General features: G+C 47.5%; 1 protein-coding gene across 3 annotated transcripts; it reads right to left on the bottom strand.

Moving 5' to 3' along the window:
* Window positions 1-227: 227 nt before the first annotated feature.
* ZNF79 (zinc finger protein 79) lies at window positions 228-21,990 on the bottom strand. Of its 3 annotated transcripts, none has more exons than XM_054500031.2 (5): window positions 21,563-21,990; window positions 17,449-17,537; window positions 11,169-11,295; window positions 10,382-10,477; window positions 228-2,484 (listed from the first exon to the last, which is right to left on the bottom strand). In XM_054500031.2, exons 1-5 carry the CDS (start codon window positions 21,576-21,578, stop codon window positions 1,316-1,318), a joined length of 1,497 nt encoding a protein of 498 aa, XP_054356006.1. In that variant the 5' UTR covers window positions 21,579-21,990; the 3' UTR covers window positions 228-1,315. The 3 variants fall into 3 exon arrangements, with proteins under 3 accessions (XP_054356006.1, XP_054356007.1, XP_054356008.1); XM_054500032.2 differs by having other exon boundaries at window positions 21,456-21,968; XM_054500033.2 differs by lacking the exon at window positions 21,563-21,990 and adding an exon at window positions 12,988-13,110 and having other exon boundaries at window positions 17,449-17,539.
* Window positions 21,991-23,049: the final 1,059 nt, after the last annotated feature.

Below are 23,049 nucleotides of genomic sequence, written 5' to 3'. Positions count from 1 at the left end.
ACAGCCAGACACTTTCTCCAAAAAACTAGCTGGGTGTGGTGGTGTGTGTGCCTGGCTACTTGGGATGCTGAGGTAGGAGGGTGCAGTAGAGACTTCAGCAAGCTATGATTGTACCACTGCACTCCAGCCTAGGTGATGAGAGTGAGGGGCTGGCACAAAAGCGTTCCAGTGTCCTAGAAGGGACTACCAAGTCACCAAGGAAACAGTAAATAAGACAGTAAGCAGGCCAAAGGCAAAAATCTGGATCTCTAATACAAGGGGAACACAACTTCTTCCCGTGAGGGAGAAGGGAGAATGAGGAGCCTGGGGCAGTTTATGACACCTGCCTCTGAGTCCAGCATGGCTGTCACACACCTCCCCATTCTCGGTGCTTCCTATTCTCCATGGAAAGGGATGTGCCTCTCGGTTCATTAGCAGCACGCTCTACTCAACACCAGTAACCTCTGGGTGGGCTCTTTTTTTGTTGAGACGGAGTCACACTCTCGCCCAGGCTGGAGTGCAGTGTTGCAATCTTCGCCCACTGCAACCTCTGCCTCCTGGGTTCAAGAGATTCTCCTGCTTCAGCCTCCTGAGTAACTGGGATTATAGGCACATGCCACCATACCCGGCAAGTTTTTGTATTTTTAGTAGAGATGGGGTTTCACCACGTTGGTCAGGCTGGTCTCAAACTCCTGACCTTGTGATCTGCCTGGGTGGGCTCTAACAGCAACAAGCTCTACAAAGGCTGGGCCTGGCTGTGCTTCTCTGTTTTGGAACATCAAGGAATGTTCCCCACCTCAAGGAGATTGTCGCATTTCATAGGTGGCTCTAGAATCCCTTTTCTCACTTGTATTTACTCCTCCCCCTGCCCCAAATTTGATGGTCTTTCAATCATTTCTGGCCAACGCTCTGAGTTCTTTCACAACATTTCTCATTACTTGCAGGAGAAACTGCCAGCATTGCCCAAAGACTTGGCTTTGACGTAGGAGCCAAGTTCTTTACTCATTGATTTGGTCACTTAATCCAAATAAACTCAGGTTTCTGGAATGCTTACCACATAAAGTGCTTTGGCCCACTGTCTGAATAAAGGCAAACTGCAATTGAATGGAGCCCTCATCTTTTGATGCTTACAGAAAGAAGGTGTTAGAGAGCTGAGCATCCACACACAGCATGTGAAATAGTGGCAGTTTATTGAAGGTGTTTTTCCATGTGGCTCTGGGTTGCAGACTCTAAGTTAGATGTCTTCAGATGCTTTCAAGCCTTTAGCATTTCTCAGATCCTCACCCATCTATCCTGAGTCGGCATGTCCAGGACTCCACTTCTACCATGTTCCTAGTTACTCTCCAGCGTGGAGTCTCTGATGTCTAACGAAGGCAGAGCTGCACCGGAAGGCCTTCCCACACTCGCTGCATTCGTAGGGTTTCACGCCTGTGTGGATTCTCTGATGCTGACTAAGGGATGAGCTCTGGTTAAATGCTTTACCACACTCATTACACTCATAAGGTTTTTCCCCGGTGTGGATTATGTGATGTCGAATGAGGGCTGAGCTCTCACTGAAGAATTTCCCACATTCATTACATTTATATGGCTTCTCCCCGGTGTGGGTCTTTTGGTGGATTATGAGATTGGTACTCTGGCTGAAGGCCTTCCCACACTCGCTGCACTTGTAGGGTTTCTCCCCAGTGTGAGTCCTCTGATGGTTTGTGAGGTTTGCACTCTGGCTGAAGGCCTTCCCACACGCAGCACATCTGTAGGGCTTCTCCCCGGTGTGAATCCTCTGGTGCTGAATGAACGCTGCGCAGTAACTGAAGGCCTTCCCACACTCGCTGCACTTGTAGGGCTTCTCCCCGGTGTGAGTCCTCTGGTGGTTCGTAAGGTTTGCACTGTGACGAAAGGCCTTCCCACAGTCGCTGCATTCATAGGGCTTCTCTCCGGTATGAATTCTCTGATGCTGAACAAGAGCTGAGCAGTCACTGAAGGCTTTCTCACACTCGCTGCATCTGTAGGGCTTCTCTCCGGTGTGGGTTCGCTGGTGTTTGGTGAGGTTGGCGTTCTGGCTGAAGGCTCTTCCACATTCACTGCACTTGTAAGGTTTCTCTCCAGTGTGAATCCTCTGGTGCTGAATGAGAGATGAGCTCTGGCTGAAGGCCTTCCCACACTCACTGCACTCATAGGGCTTCTCTCCAGTGTGGCTCTTCTGATGCTGAGAAAGGGAAGAACAGTAACTGAAAGCTTTGCCACATTCATTACATGCATATGGTTTTGCTCTGTGAAGTTTCAGGATTTCCGAGTTCTTGAAGCTCTTGGTGTGCGTCTCACATTTGCGAGGTCTCGCTTCCACGGGCACTCTCTGTTGCGGAGACAGGACTGGTCTCAGATTGAAGCTCTTCTCAAGGTCACTGGTCCTGTGGTCTGAATCCCCAGGGGGCATCTCTACACGTGGGTCTTGGAATGAAGCTTCAGAAAGGGCTTGCTCTGGTGGTGATCCAGATATAATCTTCCAGCCTGAAAAAAAAAATGAAAAGCTGTTGTGTTCCCTTGGTGGAAGGAATACCAAAGGCTCAAGGAGTCTGGCCACGCTCTTACACATACAGGTTTGATGACTCATCTCCTTTTTTTTTTTGAGACGGAGTCTCGCTCTGTCACCCAGGCTGGAGTGCAGTGGTGCGATCTCGGCTCACTGCAACCTCCGCCTCCCGGGTTCACGACATTCTCCTGCCTCAGCCTCCCGAGTAGCTGGGACTACAGGTGCCCGCCACCACGCCCAGCAATTTTTTGTATTTTTAGTAGAGACGGGGTTTCATTGTGTTAGCCAGGATGGTCTCGATTTCCTGACCTCGTGGTCTGCCCGCCTCGGTCTCCCAAAGTGCTGGGATTACAGGCGTGAGCCACCATGCCCGGCCACCTCCTTTCATAAGAGTGTAATGGAGCCTACTACCTACTGAATTCAAAGCCATCGTAATGTCGTAGTGCAACGCATTACTCATGTTTGTGGTGATGCTGGTGTAAATAAACTTACTGTGCTGCCAGTCATATGAAAGTACAGCACATAATACTTAATAAACAACTATGTTACCAGATTATATATTTACTATACTTAATATATATTTTTAATTGAGACAGTCTCACTCAGGCTGGAGGGCGGTGGCACAGTCACAGCTCACTGCAGCCTCAACCTCCTGGGCTCAAGCAATCCTGCCACCTCAGCCTCCTGAATAGCTGGAACTATAGGAGCACACCACCATGCCTGGGTAATTTTGATATTTTGGAGAGACAGGGTCTCCCCACATTGGCCAGGCTGGTCTCGAACTCCTGGACTCAAGCGACCCTCCCACCTCGGCCTCCCAAAGTGCTGGGGATTACAGGTGTAAGCCACCACACCCAGCCTATACTATGCTTTTAATAGTTATTTTACACTGTACTCCTTCCACTAAAAAAGAAATTATCTGTAAAACAGCCTCAGGCGGGTCCTTCAGGACGTTTTCCAGAAGGCATTGTTATCTTAGAGATGACAGCTCCGTGCTTGTTATTGCCCCTGAAGATCTTCCAATTGGACAAGATGTGGAGGTGGAGACAGTGATACACATGATCCCGTCAGGTCTAGGCTAATGTGTGAGTTTCTTAGTTTTTAACAAGAATTTAAAAAGTAAAAAATAGTACTACACACACACACACAGACACACACACACACAGAGACACAGATTTTGAGACAGGATCTCACTGTCGCCCAGGCTGGAGCACGGTGGTATGATCATGGCTCACTGCAGCCTCGACCTCCTGGGCTCAAGTGATCCTCCCACCTCAGCCTCTGAGCAGCTGCAACTATAGGCCCATGCTACCACATCCAGCTAATTTTTGTATTTTTTGCTGAGACAGGGTTTTGCCAAGTTGCCTGGGCTGTTCTCAAACTCCTGGGCTCAAGGGATCCACCCACCTCAGCCTCCCAAAGAAAAATGTGTAAAGTAAACTTAGTGTAGCCTAAGTGTACAGTGTTTCTAAAGTCTACGTACAGCAGTGCCCTCGGCCTTCACATCCACCCACCACTCACTCACCTACTCACCCAGAGTCCTGCAAGCTCCACTCATGGTAAGTGCTCTATACAGGTGTACCATTTTTTATCTCTTATACTGTATTTTTACCATACCTTTTCTTTTTTTTTTTTTTTTGAGATGGAGTTTCGCTCTTGTTGCCCAGGTTGGCGTGCAATGGTGTGATCTTGGCTCGCTGCAACCTTCACCTCCTGAGTTCAAGCAATTCTCCTGCCTCAGCCTCCCAAGTGGCTGGGATTACAGGCGCCCGCCACCACGCCTGGCTAATTTTTGTATTTTTGGTACAGACAGGGTTTCACCATGTTGGCCAGGCTGATCGTGAACTCCTGACCTCAGGTCGGCCTCCCAAAGTGCTGGGATTACAGGCGTGAGCTACCACGACTGGCCTGATATGGAGCTTCGCTCTTGTTGCCCAGGCTGGAGTGCAATAGTGCGATCTCAGCTCACTGTAACCTCCACCTCCCGGGTTCAAGCAATTTTCCTGCCTCAGCCTCCCAAGTAGCTAGGATTACAGGCATGCGCCACCACACCCGGCTAATTTTGTTTTTTTGTTTTTTTGTGTGTGTTTTTTTTGAGATGGAGTCTCATTCTGTCACCCAGGCTGGAGTGTAGTGGCACGATCTCGGCTCACTGCAAGCTCCGCCTCCCGGGTTCACGCCATTCTCCTGCCTCAGCCTCCCAAGTAGCTAGGATTACAGGTGCCCGCCACCACACCCGGCTAATTTTTTGTATTTTTAGTAGAGACAGGGTTTCACTGTTGTTAGCCAGGATGGTCTCGATCTTCTGACCTTGTGATCCGCCCACCTCGGCCTCCCAAAGTGCTGGGATTACAGGTGTGAGCCACCACGCCCGACCGTTTCCTTGAATTTCTATACACAGTCTTCAACCAGACCGGTTGGGTTCAAATCTGGGCTCCACCTCTTACGTGCTCTGTGACTTTGGGCAAATTATGTAATCTTTTGAAACCTTGGATTTATCACCTGTGAAAGCAGCTCCCTCATAGAATCACCATGAGGATTAAATGAGTTAAGACACATAAAGGACCCAGAATGGTAGTTGAGACACACTAAGTGCTACTGCGTGGTTCTTGTTATTCTGGACCTTCTCCTTATAAACCATCCTAAAGCATTAAGTAGGCTTCCCTCAGAACTGCAAGTGCACACCAATGCCCCCAGTCAACCAAGAGCACAGAGGCCCCCATTGCAGGCTGAGAGCGTCTCTGTGTAACTTGGAGTCCGATCATCTATGGGTTTGACAGTTTTTAAAAGCAGACCATCTATTTGAGTAAAAAAAAAAACTAAAATGAGAGGAAGAGTGACAAGAAGCCATGGGAAGAAGGGGCAATTCAGAGGACCACGTGATGCTCACAAATGGCCTGTCCCTCAGCTCACCTCTCTCGAGTGCTGGCTCCAGTAGAAGACTGTCTGATGACATCTCAGGCCTGACACACCCCAAACAGAGCTACTGATCTCCCTTTTAACCCAGCGCCTTTGTTAATCTTCCTACTTACCCAACTGTTCAGGCCAAAACCTAGGGTTATCCTTAATGCCTCCTCCCCTACATCTCACATCCAAGCCACCAGCAAGTCCTGTTGGCTTTAACACCAAAATATGTCCTGACCCCTCTCTTACAGGCCACCATCACCTCACATTCCCATGTCTGCAAGAGCCGCCTCCTAACTGACCTCCCCGCTCCCATGCCTGACCCCCGAATGTCCATTCTTCACACATAATGCTGAATTCTTTTTCACCAGTGTCACTTGCCAAATGCTGAATTCTTTTAAAACATAAATCTCATCCCTTCCCTGCATCAAAACTCTTTAATGGCTTATTTTCTTAGGTGACTAAAACCCAAACGCCTTACCATGGCTCCAGTGCCCCCACACAATCTGTCCCCTGCACACTACTCTTCCTTGCGTTTACTAAGCTCCGGCCACTCAGGTCTTCTAGTCCTTAAGCAAGCTCATTCCCACATCAAGGTCTCAACATATGCTGTGGCCCAGAATGTTCCTCTCCTAGGTCTCCTCCACACAGCTGGCTCATCCCCTTCCTTCAGATCTCGGCTCCCATGTCACCTCCAAAGAGTCTTCCCTCTTCGTCAGCTCCCAAACAGCTCCCTCCCCTCTATTCCCGACTCAGCCTTGTGCCCCAGTCACTAATCCCTTGCGCTGCTTTATTTTCTTCACACAACTCATCACCATAAAAAGTAGATTAGTGGGCCGGGCGCGGTGGCTCACGCCTGTAATCCCAGCACTTTGGGAGGCCGAGGCAGGCGGATCACGAGGTCAAGAGATCGAGACCATCCTGGCTAACACGGTGAAACCCCATCTCTACCAAATACAAACAAATTAGCTGGGTGCGGTGGCGGGCACCTGTAGTCCCAGCTACTCGGGAGACTGAGGCAGGAGAATGGCGTGAACCCAGGAGGTGGAGCTTGCAGTGAGCCGAGATCGCGCCACTGCACTCCAGTCTGGGAGACAGAATGAGACTCCGTCTCCAAAAAAAAAAAAAAAAAGTAGATTAGTTATTGTTTGCTCAGTTTATGTTCTTCACGAAGATGTAAGCAGAGACTATGTCCTCATCCCCGCTCAACAAGGGGGATACATATTACCCATGGCAGCTAAAATGATGCCAGGTATGTACCAAATGCTTAAGGCACATTTGCTGATTGATGAATGATTCAATGAATCAGAATGAGTAGAACTGGCCAGCAGGGTCTGCAAAAGTGTTAACACCCACCACAAAAGTCCCTAAAGTGAGCAGCGGGGAGAATGGCACTTTCAACTCCTGGGTCTGTCACTTGGGAGGGGTAGGGTAGAATAACCCAGGGCCCAAACCCAGCCCTCAGAGGCATAGTGATGCCCAGGACATGCTGTGAGTTACAGCAGAGGCCATGTTGAGCTCCTCTAATAGCTAGAGTGGAAACTTGCCCCTGACAACTTCTGTTCACTATCATATAGCTTACATAACTCTACAGTTAACAACTTTTTTAATATATATGTTAATTGGTGAAATAAGAAAGATTTTATCATCTACATTTTTCATATATGGAAACATGACTACATAATTCAGTGGTGTGCCTGGAATCCATGTAGTTAATGCATGGCAAGCAGGGATTGTGAGTATGTGTCTTTCATATTCACTGAGATATGAGATATACGTGTATATGTGTGTGTGCGTGCGTGTGTGTGTATTTCACCCACACAGTTCCTGGCTCATAACTCCCATAGCCACTGCTACAGTCTTTTTTTTTTTTTTTTTTTTGAGACAGAGTCTCGCTTAGTCGCCCAGGCTGGAGTGCAGTGGTACGATCTTGGCTCATGGCAGTCTCTGCCTCCCGGGTTCAAGCGATTCTCATGCCTCAGCCTCCCAAGTAGCTGGGACTATAGGTGTGTGCTACCATGCCCAGCTAATTTTTGTATTTTTAGTAGAGATGGGATTTCCCTATGTTGGCCAGGCTGGTCTCAAACTCCTGACCTCGGGTGATCTGCCCAACTCGGCCTCCCAAAGTGCTGGGATTACAAGCGTGAGCCACTGTGCCCAGCCATTGCTACAGTCTTTTGTTAAAACACAAGAGCACTTTAGGCCTCAGAAACAGAATCTCTCTCTCTCTGACCTCCCACTGCCCTTCTTTCACCTGCCCAAGCAGGACTCGAATCTGACTGTGGGCCACACGACCCCCATTCCAGAGAAGATCCTGCCCCATAGCCTGGAGGAAGGAATGCTGCAGAGGCCAGGAAGAATCTGCACAGACAGGCCCTGCCAGGTGTCCCCACTCAGTCTACGGTGTTCAATCAGGCCCTTTCTGTCCAATCTCATCTCAACATGCTGTGTTTCAATCACGCCTATCCAATGAATCAAAGGCCCAGGAGGGCAGGGTTTAGAGAGCTTCCAGAGAGCTGAACACATGGAGGCTCCTGCACGGTGGCGGTCCAGGGAAGGCATGAAAGCTCCCTGCACCCTCCCCACTCCTTGTCCCATGCATCTCTTCATCTTCATCTTTTCTAAAATAAGTGCTTCCCCAAGTTCTGTGTCCTTTCTCTAATAAATTAATGTAATCTAAAGGGGGGTCATGGGAACCCCAATCTGAAGCCAGTGTAGTTCTGGAGGCCTGGACTTGCGACTGGTGGGAAGAGGCAGGGGGTGCCTTGTGGGACTGAGCCCTCAACCAGTGGGATCCGATGCTATCTCCAGATAGATGGTGTCTGCTTGCTTGGTGTGTGGGGGAAAACCTCAGCCCTCTCTGCTGGCAGAAGTCTCCTATGTTGACTCCTGCTGTGCGTAAGGGCAGAGGTTGTGGTTTTCTGCTCAGGGGCACCCACACCAACAGCTGCTTCTACTGCCCTACACTGCTGCCTCAGAGCACCTTCTTGGTGGAAATGCCCCTTTCCAACTCCTGTTTCTAATGATGTGGTGATTTTAACCTTTGGGGCCACTGTACTGGGGTGAACAGTGCCCCCACATCATGTCAACCTCAAAGTACAGAATGTGTCTGTGCTTGGAAACAAGGTCTTTGTAGATGTAATCAAGCTAAAATGAGGCCATACTGGATTAGGGTATTTTAATGCCCTAAAAAGAAGGAAATCCAGACACAGATCGAGAATGCCACATGATGACAGGGACAGAGATTGGTGTGATGCAGCTAAAAGCCAACGAATGCTGAAGATTGCTGGCAACCACCAGAAACTAGAAAGAGGCAAGGGAAGATCCTTCCCAGAGCCTGCAGAGGGAGCCCAGCCCTGCTGACACCTCAGTTTCAGACCTCTAGCCTCCAGAACTGTGAGCGAATCAACTGCTATTGTTTTAGTCCACCCAGTTTGTGGTTATTTCTTATGAGAGCCCCAAAAAACTAACACAGTGACCTTTTCAGGGTCTTGAACCCCTCTGAGACTATGATGAACACTCTTCCCAGAAAAATGCAGTTGTTCCCCTCGCCACTAAACACTGCTCTCAATTTCTGAAGCTCCACAGAGGACTTCAGTCCTCTGTATAGACTGTGTAGAACACAGAGATGCCCAGGCAGCGGGGGCCTTGGGAGAAGGAAGCAGCAGGGCCAGGGAGGCTCCCTGCCACAGGCAGTGTCAACAAGCAGGAGTGGTGCCGGGCATGCCACAAGGGTGAGGTAACATGCAACAGGCTGCTTAGAGGATGGTAAGATGGGAAGAAGAGGCAGCTCCAGGGAACCATGCAAAGAATGCTCCAGGGGCTTGTGCCCATTGCCCTATCAGCAGCAATAACTTATAACTCAAGAAATAAAGCAACAAATAGACAGGCTGCATCTTCTTTTTTTTTTTTTTTAAGACAGAGTTTCACTCTTGTCGCCCAGGCTGGAGTGCAATGGCACAATCTCGGCTCACTGCAACCTCTGCCTCCCAGGTTCAACTGATTCTCCTGCCTCAGCCTCCTGAAGTAGCTGTCATTACATGTGCCCGCCACCACGCCCAGCTAATTCTTTTGTATTTTTAGTTGAGACGGGGTTTTACCATGTTGGCCAGGCTGGTCTTGAACTCCTAACCTCAGGTGACCCACCTGCCTCGGCCTCCCCAAGTGCTGGGATTACAGGCGTGAGCCACTGCACCCGGCCCAGGCTGCATCTTTAGAAACATGTCAAATGTTGTCACCTCAAAGTGGTTTAATTCATTTGTACCTTTGATGTCTTAAGTCTCAAACATCAAAAGTGACTGGGTCCCCAGGGAAAAGCTGCTGAGGCCCTGCCAGAGGTGGCACCAGGGCAGAGGCTGAGAGAGATTAGGGGAGAGAGCAGCTGTTCATGGGTGGTAAGAGAGATGCAGTGGAAACTATGGTCTCCTTTCCTTCTGTTTTCCCTGAGTTTCTTAGTATCAGCCCTTTGGAAAATTCTGGCATGGCCACGCAGTGAGAAAGGAGGAGCAGAATGAATGAAGGGGCCAGATGCGGTGGCAGCAGGAGCTGTGACACACAGTGGCATGAGTGAAGGTGGCACCTAGGATCCTCAGTGAGGGAGACCCCAAGCAGGGAATGTGCCAGCAAAGATGACTCTTGCTTCCCAACAATAAGGAAGGATGCTCTTTAGAGGCCAGGAACATCACACGTGCCCCCAGACACCTCCCGGCCCTGGGAGCCTCTATAAGGATGAGGTGAGGAAGAGTGTGTTTTAGAGGCAGACAGAGCTTGCTTCAAATCCCAGCCTTGCCACTATCTAGCTGTGAAGCTTTGAACCAGTGAGCCAGCCTCGCTCAGCTCCATTTCCTCATCTGTAGAATGGGGGTAATAGCACCTACCTCACAGTTGTTATGATAATCAAATGCACTCATGTGTGATTTAGAGGTGCTTTTGCTCCCAAGACTCCCACTGGCTAAGTGCTTGCTCACGTACCTGGAGAGGGACTTCGCAGGTCTTCGCCCTCCAGCATCCATGCGCCTTCCCTTTGTTCCAACTGGGAGTTCATGCCAGGCTGGGAAACTGGAAGTCCTATTCAAGGGGAAAAAACATGCTTTAGAAATTGTAAGTAAGTATGAGCAGCCACCCAGAACTCAGGGGAGAGCAAGCAGGCCAGTCGGACTGTTCATTTCATTCAGCCAACAAATACTTATTGAGCACTTACTTGGTGCCTGCACCAGGGGCTATAGCAGTACATAAGAGACATGGTGCCAAGGTCTTTTTAAACATCCTTTTAATTTTAGAGGCAGGGTCTCACTGTGTTCCTCAGGCTGGTCTCAGGTGACTGTTCCGCCTTGGCCTCCCAAAATGCTGGGATTACAGGTGTGAGACACCTCACCCAGCCATGCCAAGGCTACATAAAACATTTCTGGAAGGAGCTAGGAAACAGCCTCAAGGAGGGGTCAAGCCAGGGAGCTAAGCTAAACTCCCAAGTCCCCAATTTAGGAAGATGGAAACGTACTGAATATAGAGGAAATGATCTGAGTGTTACCCCACCCCTCCTGCGAAATGAGAGAATGGGGAGGTGCAGCCTTGGGGAAAGCAAAGGTAAACTGCCTGTTTGCCAAGTGGGCATGCAGAGACCTTCCCCAAGAGAACAAGAGGAATAAACACCATCCCTCTGGTACATCACAGCAGTCAGAAACCCCTACATACTGGAAAGCCAGTGCCACAGATTTTCAGAATTGAGTGATTCTAAATCTTAAAGAAACAGTTTCCTTACCTAGTAAGACAAGGTTCCTGGACTTTCCTGGTATCCCCTCCTTGAACCTGTCCTGTGGAGTAGACACGAGGCACCTCCACCCTTCCTGTGCAAAAGCTACCGTCACACTGCTGAAGAATGTGGATCCCTGAAAAAACAAGCACATTTCATCTTGCCAGTGGCCTTAGGATCTAGGGTGATAGGGGTGGTTAACGTTGGCAGTTTTGGGGGAGCTGGAAAAGAGTCTTTGAAAAGATTCAGGTCTCTGGGTAGTTGAAGAAAATGGCCAGGTGCGGTGGCTCACGCCTGTAATCCCAGCGCCTTGGGAGGCCAGGAGGTGAGGCAGGCGGATCACTTGAGGACAGGAGTTCAAGACCAGCCTGGCCAACATGGCAAAACCCTGTCTCTACTAAAAATACAAAAATTAGTTGGGCGTGGTGGTGCGTGCCTGTAATCCCAGCTTCTCAGGAGGCTGAGGCAGAATTGCTTGAACCCGGGAGGCAGAGGCTGCAGTGAGCCGAGATCGCGCCACTGCACTCCAGCCTGTGTGACGTGGCGAGACTCTGTCTCAAAAAACAGAGAAAGCATTTATTGATCACCAGCATTGCAGTGCCTAACACTATGATAATTCGACACACACACACACACACACCACTGTCTCTTGTCTTCACACATTTATGTATAAATACACTTTATGTATAAATAGAGTGTGTGTGCATGTGAAGTAACTGGGCAAAAATTAATGGGTGCTTGGGACTTGAAGAGGTAATACAGAAAGAGCGAAATTAGAATGTGAGTTGATACAGTGAAGAATCAGGTACAAATTATCAAAGAAATGTGAGAGATTAATTTTCAGAACATTTAACAAATATTTCTGTGAATGCAGATATCACCCAGTACAGCAGGAGAGCCAGGTATGAGCACAATCAAATGTAGCACAAGTCAAAGAAACAGACAGACTAATTGCCAGGAGAACAAAAAGCCAGGGAGGGAGGACCACAGAGAGAAGGCAATTACTGAGCTGGCCTTGAAGGAGAAGGTTCCCGGATGGAGCAAGAGAAGGCTATCCAAGGCAGGAGAGGCACCATGAGCAGAAGCATGGAGGCGACACAGTCCTCGTGTGTTTAGGAAATGGCAGGCAGTTTGGGTGGGGGGATGAAGGGTGGCAGAAAGGTTGTTGAGGTCAGAATGTAAAAAGCCTTGAATCACTTGATAAACATGATGCTTTTATCCCTCAGGCAACAGGGAGCTGCTGGAAGGCAACTGTGTCGTTAGATGGAGGCATGGAGAGGTGGTTTTAAGAACTCCAACAGTGTCAGTGTCAAGTTGAGAGAGGATCCTGCTTGAGGAGAGGGACTAGATGCAAGGCCAGAAATGAACTTTGTGAGAGAAGAGCTGAGAATGAATCAAAGATGTTTCCTGCTTGGAAGACCAGACAGGTGACAGTATCATCACAAAGAGAAGAAACATGAGAAGAAGGGGTCTGTTAGCAAGGTAACTAGTTTGTTTTGGGGCCCACAGAGTTTAAGGTGGCCATAGGAAATCCAGGTGCAGATGTTCTATCACAGGTGAAAACACAGATCTGGAGTTAGGAGACTCTGGGCAGGAGCTGTAAGGCACACAGGTCAGCTGAAGCTGTTCACGTAATAAAGCGGCACCTACTCTGTGTAACGCATCCTCTGCTAGGTACAGGGCGGGAGGACAAGGGTAGCCAGATGAAAAGGGAAGAAATGAATCAGGAAATAACACACGGTATTAACCTAAGGCAGAAATCATCTCCTGGTCAGGCCCCACAGGAACCTCAAACTCAAGAAAATGCAACAGAGAAACCCATCTTCACCTGCTGTTCCTTGTCTGTTCCCAGCTCAGCGAATGGGGCCTCTGTTCACCTAGATGGCCAAGCCAGCAACCTGGGTGTTATCCTCTCCTTTCCCGCAGCATCAATCCCTATTGATTCTTCCTCCTAATATCATGAGAATTCACCCGTTTATTTCCACTCCCCTACCACTGCCTTGCAAACCAGCAACAATTCCCATATTGGAACCAGTCTCCGGGCCTCTGATTTTACCTGCTCTTCCAATCCATTCATCACACCGAGAGGTACATTCAGTGGAACAAAGAGGGTCACCTTTCAAAACAAAGAAATATTTATTCCAGGCACGATGGCTCACGCCTGTAATCTCAGCACTTTGGGAGGCCAAAGCAGGTGGATCACCTGCGGTCAGGAGTTCAAGACCACCCTGGCCAACATGGTGAAACCCCGTCTCTACTAAAAATACAAAAAACTAAAAAATATTTAAAATCTTTGTGTAACTTCAAAATAATCAGGAAAGTAATATCCATTATAAAGATATGTCATGAACCAAATAACAAAAATATATAATACATAAAGAAAAAGCTGCAGGAAATGCAAAGAGAAATTTAGAATATTAGGGTTTTGAGAGATGTTAAAATAACCCAGTCATGACAGTCAGCCCAAAGTGAATAAATAACAAAAAGAATAAAGATATGGAAGATGGAGCAATTTAATAAGGCTGAGCTGACAGAGCTATCAAACCCTATACCCTGCAATCAGACTGTGCTGGCATTTTTTGTTGACAAGAGACACAAACTCCATCCTCACAAAGCACAGACCAGCCAAATGGGCAGATAAAGAAAGCAAAATAATAATTTTGGAATATCTAAAAAAAAAAAAAAAATACACAGCCAAAAACTTTCGATGTAAACAAGGAAGAAGGTGAGTTAAGGATTCAACTCAAGAAGTTAAAAACTGAATTTTAGGCCGGGCGTGGTGGCTCACGCCTGTAATCCCAGCACTTTGGGAGGCTGAGGCGGGCGGATCACCTGAGGTCAGGAGATTGAGACCATCCTGGCTAACATGGTGAAACCCCATCTCTACTAAAAACACAAAAAAATTAGCCAGGTTTGGTGGCGGGCACCTGTATTCCCAGCTACTCGGGAGGCTGAGGCAGGAGAATGGCGTGAACCCGGGAGGCGGAGCTTGCAGTGAGCCGAGATCGCGCCACTGCATTCCAGCCTGGGTGACAGAGTCAGACTCCATCAAAAAAAAAAAAAAAAAATTTTTTTAAAATAAACCTGAGGAAAGCAGAAGCAAAAGATTAATAAAGAAAAAATATATTAATAAAGAGCAGAACTGACAAGGAAATCCAAGAGCAAACTTTAAAAATGAAAATAAATAGCTAATTACCTAGTCAAGAAAAAAGGACAGTTCCTACTCTCACAGGACTATTGAAAGAAACAATGTGTTAGAGAGCACAGCACTGGGACAAAAACAGACACATAGACCCAGAAAGGAGAACCAGGAAATAAAGCCGCACACCTCTAACCACCTGATCTTCAACAAAGCCCCCAGAAACAAGCAATGGGAAAAAGACTCCCTACTCAATCAATGGTGCTGGGATAGCTGGCTAGCCATATGCAGAAGAGTGAAACTGGGCCCCTACCTTTCACCATCTACAAAAATTAACTCAAGATAGATTAAAGATTTAAATGTAAATCCTTAAACTATAAAAACCATAGGAGAAAACCAAGGAAATACCCTTCTTGACCTTGGCTCTGGCAAAGAATTCTTGGCTTAAGTCCTCAAAAGCAACTGCAATAAAAACAAAAACTGACAAGTGGAACCTGACTAAAAAGCTTCTATATGGCAAAAGAAACTATTAGGGCCAGGCGTGGTGGCTCACACTTGTAATCTTAGCACTTTGGAAGGCCAAGGCAGGAGAATCATCTGAGGTTAGGAGTTCGAGAACAGCCTAGCCAAAAAGGTAAAACCCCGTCTCTACTAAAAATACAAAAATTAGCCGGGTCTGGTGGTAATCCCAGCTACTCAGGAGGCTGAGGCACGAGAATCACTTGAGCCTGGTGGGGTGGAGGTTGCAGTGAGCTGAGACTGTGCCACTGCACTCCAGACTGGGTGACACAGTGAGACTCTGTCTCAAAAAAAAAAAAAAGAAAAGAAAAAGAAACTATCAACATACTCAATACACAACTGACAGAATAGGAAAAGATAATCAAAAGTTTGCATCTGACAAAGGTCTAATATCCAGAATCTATAAGGAACTTAAAGCAACAAACAAAAAACAAATAACCACGTTAAAAAGCAGGCAAAAGACATGAGCAGACACACTTAAGAGACATACAAGTGGCCAAAAAAGAAATGAAAAAAATGCTCATCATCACTAATCACCAGAGAAATGCAAATCAAAACCATGATGAGATATTCTCTCACACCAGAAATAATGGCTAATATGAAAAAGTAAAAAATAACAGATGCTGGCGAGGCTGCAGAGAAAAGGGAAAGGTTATCACTGCTGATGGCAAAGTTAACTAAATTAGTTCAGTCACTCCAGAAAAACAGTTTGGAGATTTCTCAAAAAACTTAAAACAGAGCTACCTTTCGACCCGGCAATCCCATTACTGTGTAAATACTCAAAGGAAAAGAAATCATTCTACCAAAAGACGCTTGCATGTGCATGTTCCTCGTCGTGCTGTTCACAACAGCCAAGACATGGAGTCAACCCAGGTGCCTGCCAATGGTGGTCTAGATAAAGAACACATACAAGTGGAACAGGAAATGCATGTGGAATACGATGTAGCCATAAAAAATGAACTCATGTCCTTTGCGGTGACATGGATGCATCTAGAGTCCATTATCTTAAGTGAATTAATGCAGGAACAGAAAACCAAATACCGCATGTTCTTATTGATAAGTGGGGAAGCTAAACACCAAGTATATATGGACACAAAGATGGGAACAAAAACCGCTGGGGACTACTAGAGGGAGGAGAGAGGAAAGGGGGCATCAGCTGAAAAACTGCCTATGGGGTACTATGCTGCCTACCTGAGTGATGGTATATCATCTGTACCCCAAACCCTGGCATCACATAATACAACCATTTAACAAGCCTGCACATGTACCCCTGAATCTAAAACAGTAAGGTGAAATTATTTAAGAAAAAAAAAAGAATGTGTTAGAAATGATTTGGTAGAATACCCAGTGAAATGGGAGAATGTTCATCGAATTCTGATAAGTGGAAATAAAAACATTACAGAGCAAAATGAACCCACTTTGGGAAAAATATAGAAAAGAGAGAATATGACCTGGGCACAGTGGCTCACGCCTATAGTTCCAGCACTTTGGGAGGCTGAGGCGGGTAGATCACTTGAGATCAGGGGTTCCGGGCCAGCCTGGCCAACATGGTGAACCCCATCTCTACTAAAAATACAAAAATTAGCCAGGCGTGGTAGGGTGCACCTGTAATTCCAGCTACTTGGGAGGCTGAGGCAGGAGAATCGCTTGAACCTGGGAGGTGGAGGTTGCAGTGAGCCGAGATTGTGCCATTGCACTCCGGCCTGGGTGACAGAGCAAGACTCCATCAAAAAAAAAAAAGAAAAAGAAAGAAAAGAGAGAATATGACTGAGGACACAAATCAAAATGTTAGGTGCCATCTTTTTGTGGGATTAAGAGTGATTTTTAACTTTTTGTGTTTTCTCTATTTTCCAGGTTTTCTGTGGGGAACATGAATTACTTTGTTCATTGCAGAAAACTTGTAAAAAACAAAACAAAACAAAACCAACAATGACGGGGTGGGGTGGCCCACACCTGTAATCCCAGCACTTTGGGAGGCAAAGGCTGGAGGATGGCTTGAGCCCACGAGTTCAAGACCAGAATGGGCAACGTGGCAAAACCCTGACTCTACAAAACTTAAAAAAAAAAAAAAAAAATTAGCTAGGCATGGTGGCACAAGCCTGTGGTCCCAGCTACTTAGGAGGCTGAGGTGGGAGGATTGCTTGAGCTCAGGAGGTCGAGGCTACAGTGAGTCGTGATTTCACCACTGCGCTGCATTCTAGGTGACAGACTGAGGCCCTGTCTCAAAAAAAAATAAAACAGGCCAACCACAGTGGCTCACACCTGTAATACCAGCACTTTGGGAGGACAAGTCGGGCAGATCACTTGAGGTCAGGACCTCGAGACCAGCCTGGCCAACACGGTGAAACCCCACCTCTACTAAAAATACAAAAAAATTCGCTGGGTGTGGTGGTGCGTGCCTGTAATCCCAGCTACCTGGGAGCTGAAGCAAGAGAATCGCTTGAACCCAGGATGTGGAGGTTGCAGTGAGCCGAGATCATGCCACTGCACTCCAGCCTGCGCGACAGAGTGAGATTCAGTCTCAAAAAATAAAGAAAGAAAGAAAACAATGACAACAAAAAACAAGCCAACCCTACCATTAATATTAGGGGGGAAGAAAAGGATGCCTTCCAAAGTTAATTTCCAACTTACCCGGGGCCCAGCTGTGAGGAGACCAGCAGCCATTCCTTCCTCTCCTGTGTTTTCCTCTTGCGGAAAGGCAGGGTCTGGGGAAGGCAGTACTAGAGAAAGAGAAAAAAACTAATAATGTTAAAAGCAGTTTATGAAGTCACCAATTCTCACTGTGAAGAGGGGACATAGCAGGTATCAGGGCACGTGGGCTGAATCTGCAGACCTGTAGTGTGATGTAAATTTCTCCATTCCCTCCTACCTCAGAAATTCCATCAACTCACTCAGATGTAGGGAGGCATTAGAGTGTTCACAGACTCTCAAGTATCCATGATCCACCACTCAGCAGCAGTGTGCAAATCACGTAATCTCTCTAAGTCTCATTTTTCTCATCTGCAAAATGGGGATGATAATCCCCTGTAAGGGATAATCTGCTGTGAAGATTAAAAGGAACATACAGATAAGGCAGTCGGCAAATGCCCAGCACATAAGTATACAGTTTAAAGAGATTATCTATTACTTAGTTCTTTGGAGAAAGTGACTCTGCAAATTTAAGGCATTTGCTTAAATGAAAAGAAGAGGGCTGGGCAGAGAGTCTCACTTCACACCATATATAAAAATTAACCCAAAATAGATCAGAGACCTGAAGTTAAGAAGTAACTCTTGGCTAGGTGCGGTGGCTCATGCCTGTAATCCCAGCAATTTGGGAGGCTGATGTGGGCAGACTGCTTGAGCCCAGGAGTTTGAGACCAGCCTGGGCAACATGGCGAGACCCCGTCTCTATTAAAAATACAAAAATTATCCAGGCTTGGTAGTGCATACCCATAGCCCTAGCTACTTGGGGGACTGAGGTGGGAGGATCGCTTGAACCAGGGAGGTCGAGGCTGCAGCAAGTTGTGATCACACCACTGCACTCCAGCCTGGTTGACAGAGTGAGACACTATCTCAAAAAAAAGAAAAAGGGGTAGAACTCTTAGAAGAAAACCATACATCTTTGAGAGGATGGATTAGGCAATGATTTCTTAGATATGACACCAAAAGCACAAGCAGCAAAAGAGAAAATAGGTAAGTTGGATTTCTTCAAAATTAAAAACTTTGTGCTCCAACAGGCTCTGTCAAGAAAGTGAAGAGGCTGAGTGAAATGGCTCACATCTGTAATCATAGCACTTAGGGAGCCCAAGAGTTCGAGATCAGCCTGGGCAACATAATGAAATCCCATCTCTACTAAAAATACAAAAATTAGCCGTGGTGGCGCATGCCTGCAGGCCCAGCTACCTGGGAGGCTGAGGTGGAAAGATGGCTGGAGCCAGGAGGTTGCAGTGACCTGAGATCACGCCACTACGCTCCAGCGTGGGCAACAAAGCAAGACTCCGCCTCAAAAAAAAAAAAAAAAAAGAATTTAGTTATTGACTGGGTACAGTGGCTCACACCTCTAATTCCAGCACTTTGGGAGGCCGAAATGCTGGCTTAGCACATAATTTTCTGTGTGTATTTTTTTTTTTTTTTTTTTTTGAGACGGAGTTTCGCTTTTGTTGCCCAGACTAGAGTGCAATGGCACAATCTCGGCTCACTGCAACCTCCACCTCCCGGGTTCAAGCGATTCTCCTACCTCAGCCTCCCAAGTAGCTGGGATTACAGGCGCGCACCACCACGCCTGGCTAACTTTTTTTTTTTTAGTAGACGGGGTTTCACCACGTTGGCCAGGCTGGTCTCGAACTCCTGACCTCAAGTAATCTGCTTGCCTAGGCCTCCCAAAGTGCTGGGATTACAGGTGTGAGCCACTGCGCCTGGCCCTACTAAATTCTTAAATGGGCAAAAGATTTGAACAGATATTTCTCCAAGCAAGAGATACAAATAGCCACTCCCTACATGAAACTGAACATCATTAGTCATTGGGGAAAAGCAAATGAAAACCACAATGAGAGAACACATCACACCTACTAACATGACTATAATAAACAAGATGGGAGAATAACAAGTGTTGATGAGATGTAAGGAAACTGGAAACCTCATACACTGCTGAGAATAGACAATGATGCCGCCACAGTGGAAAAAGTTCAGCAGTTCCTGTGAAGATTAAACAGGGTTGTATGACGCAGTAATTCCACTTCTAAGTATATGCCCAAGAGAAATCAAACGTACACACACACAAAAATTCACTGAAGAATGGATACGCAAAATGTGATCTCTCCATACAATGAAATATTATTCTACTATAAAAAGGGATGAAGTACTGACGCATGCTATAACCTGGATGAACCCTGAAAATGATGTGCTAAGCGAGACACAAAAGGTCACATATTGGCGGGTGGATTGCCTGAGGTCAGGAGTTCAAGACCAGCCTGGCCAACATAGTGAAACCCTGTCTCTACTAAAAATACAAAAAATTAGCTGGGCGTGGTGGCAGGTGCCTGTAATCCCAACTACTCCGGAGACTGACGCAGGAGAATCACTTGAACCCGGGAGGCGGAGGTTGCAGTGAGCTGAGATCGCACCATCGCACTCCAGCCTGGGCAACAAGAGCAAAACTCCGTCTCAAAAAAAAAAAAAAAAAAAAAAAAAAGTCACATATTATAAGTCCACTTATTTGAAATGTCCTAGGCAAATCCATAGTGACAGAAAGTAGATTAGTGGTTGCCAGGGACTTGTGGAGAAATGAGGGACTGGGGAGTGACTGCTACAGGCTATGGGGTTTCTTCTTCAGATAACAAAAATGTTCTGGAATTAAATAGTGATGGTTGCAAGACTTTGTGAAAATACTAAAAACCACTGAATCGTTCACTTTAAAAGGGTGAATATTATGGTATGTGAATGATATCTGAATAAAATAAATAAATATATCTGGATCCTGATCTTAGGACAGACCTTCTGTTACTGAGCGTTATCTAACCTGACAGCACTTCCTTTCCTCTTTTGCAGTATGGGGAAGATGACGACCCATCTGCTCTGTTTTCCCAGGTCTCTGGGGAAGATAACACAAAATACTGGATGTGAAATTGCACTCTCTACTCTTCAAGTGCAAGACCAAATATAAGGATCTCTTGGCCAGGAGCAGTGGCTCACGCCTGTAATCCCAGCACTTTGGGAGGCCGAAGCCAGTGGATCACTTGAGGTCAGGAGTTTGAGGCCAGCTTGGCCAACATGGTGAAACCCCGTCTCTACTAAAAATACAAAAATTAGCCGGACGTGGTGTCGGGCACCTGTAGTCCCAGCTATTCAGGAGGCTGAGGCAGAAGAATCGCTTGAACCTGGGAGGCGGAGGTTGCAGTGAGCCGAGATTGCGCCACTGCACTCCAGCCTCGGCGACAGAGCGAGACTCTGTCTCAAAAACAAAACAAAACAAACAAATAAACAAAAAACAAATACAAGGATCTCTTGATCTTGGGGACAGCACCAAATTCTGGATGTAAAATTGCACTTGTAGAGTAACAGACCAAATACAGTTGATCTAGGGGTGAACAGCAGAGGTGTTGGTGGTTAAGACTCAAAAGAGGTTGCCTGCTTACACATTTGTTCTGTACCACATTCAGGGTGCTTTCAAAAGTGTTATTTCACTTGAGAATTACAATTCTCAGAGGTAAACAAAGTAGTTAACGTTATTTTGTCCTTTCTTCCATGGAGAAACACAGGTTAAGAGACCTGGCTGGTACCTCACAGCTTTCACAAGAACCTGTGCCTTCTAACTGCAAATTCCCCTGTCCTCCACAACTTCACAAGCCTACTGGGCTGGCCTGCCCTCAAACTTTCCCGGGCTTCCAGGCATTCCTGGCTGCTTCGAGAAGGGCTAGAAGGAGAAAAGTGACAGAAGAGTCCTCAGGAACCCACTTCTCCCTACTCTCCACTGTCATTGGTCCATCTGGGCAGACTGGGGTACGTGGTACAATACTCAGAAATCACGCAGGTCTGAGGTCCTCAAACTTTTTTGCCCCCTGAATTCTTTACTCAAAAAAGGATTGTAGGGGCACATGTTCTCAGGATCTCCTGGGGCTGTGTCATGGGCAAAGAAAGAAAAAATGATTGTCTCCAACTACCTGTACGAGAGATAAAGAGAGTTCTGATTCGGCTCACACAGCGGCAGTCGTGGGCAAAAGAAGCAGCAGCTGATCTCTTGACAATCGCTCCCTCTACCACTCCTCACCTCCTTCCTCCAGCATTTGAGTCCCGCCTCGCGCCACAGCCTCCCAGCAGTTCTCTGGGCGTAAGGGTCTATCTACAGCAGCCCCCACCCCGTTCTGTAGGGCTGCTCTGACGGCTCCCAGGCTGGACTCTTCCTCTCCAGCCTCTCCCCGTAGAGGTACGGTCTGATCCTGCGGTGCTGGGTCGCGGAAGCTGTCCGGGCCTGCCCAGCCGGGTGTTCCACTCCGTCTCCCGAGTCACAGCCACTCTTTGGCTCGGCCTCAAGCAGAACCCGGTGAAAAAGCCGCTGCCAGCTTTCCAGAAAACTACTGGCAACTGGCAACTGGCAACAATCTACCGGCAACCGCGAAAGCTCAAGAACCGCTGTGCAAGTACTGCCCAACGCCAGGTCCTGGCTCCGGCGCCAGAGGGACGCGCCTGATTGGCGCCACTTCCGGTCATGCGCACATGCCCCGCGGCGGCCGCACCGGACTCCATTTCCCAGAAGTCGCCGTGGGGCTCTGTTTCTGGCCAAAGTATTTTTCATTCCTGCCGCCAGGTTTATGATACACACACGCTCAGGGATTGTACTTCCCAGAGAGGCTTCCGCCTGTGCTTGCTCTCGGAATCTATTATCCATCGTGCTTTTTTGTTGTACACGTCTTTAAAGTCCACCAGAATCCAACGATACGGAGCCTCGGCGACAGGAAGTGATTTAGCCGCGAAGGATCCTGGGAACGCTGCGCTTACTGGGGTGCCGATATTCGCAGGCGCTAGGCGCTTGGTTTCTTCGCTGCTGCCTGCGCACGGCACGCCTGTCCTTCCTTGGCCTTCCACTCGGGGCAATCCCCAGCCACTCTCAGGGTACTCTTGAGCCGTACTAAAAGTTTGGGAAGACTAAAGGAAATCAGAGGTCCCTCAGTCTGAACAGGACAGCCGTGAGTGGGTGGCCTGGGACTCTCAAAATACAAAAACCTATCGGCCGGCGGGAACTGCTTGTCATTTCAGGGGCAGTGTTTGATCAGCACTTCTGCGGGAGGAGGTTCCTGAATCCTGTGTTCCTTAAGGGCTTCCCTGCTGCAGGCTGGGGATGTTTCAATGGACTTTCCCTCGAGCCCGTTGGAAATTACTTCTCAAGCAATTTTTCGATGATCAACCGCTTTTTATAGGCATTTTGTCGTTAAGGGGAGGGGACTGGGTTACCCAGGAAATAAGTGAGTATGGGGATTCTAAGGCCCCTTTCCATTTTGTCTTGTCTCTGTCCCTTTCAATCACAGCTGGTGGCATTTTTGCCAATGTAAGTTTCTTAATTTTGTGGGTCTTCCTATGAATCTTAATGGGATTGGCTCCATCGGAGAAGCCACACTCACAAATGTCTTTGAGCTAGCCCTTCTCTACCTTGGGCAGCTGTAGTTTGGGGCTTACAGTTTTGTAAGAAGTCTGAAGTGGGTCTCACTGGGCTAAAATCAAGGTGTCGACAGTGCTGCATTCCTTCTGGAGGTTCCAGGG

Source organism: Pongo pygmaeus, chromosome 13 (genome assembly GCF_028885625.2).
Source record: "Pongo pygmaeus isolate AG05252 chromosome 13, NHGRI_mPonPyg2-v2.0_pri, whole genome shotgun sequence".
NCBI classification, from domain to species: domain Eukaryota; kingdom Metazoa; phylum Chordata; class Mammalia; order Primates; family Hominidae; genus Pongo; species Pongo pygmaeus.
The sequence above is the reverse complement of the archived record's forward strand: the minus strand, read 5'-3'. Positions and strand labels throughout refer to the sequence as shown.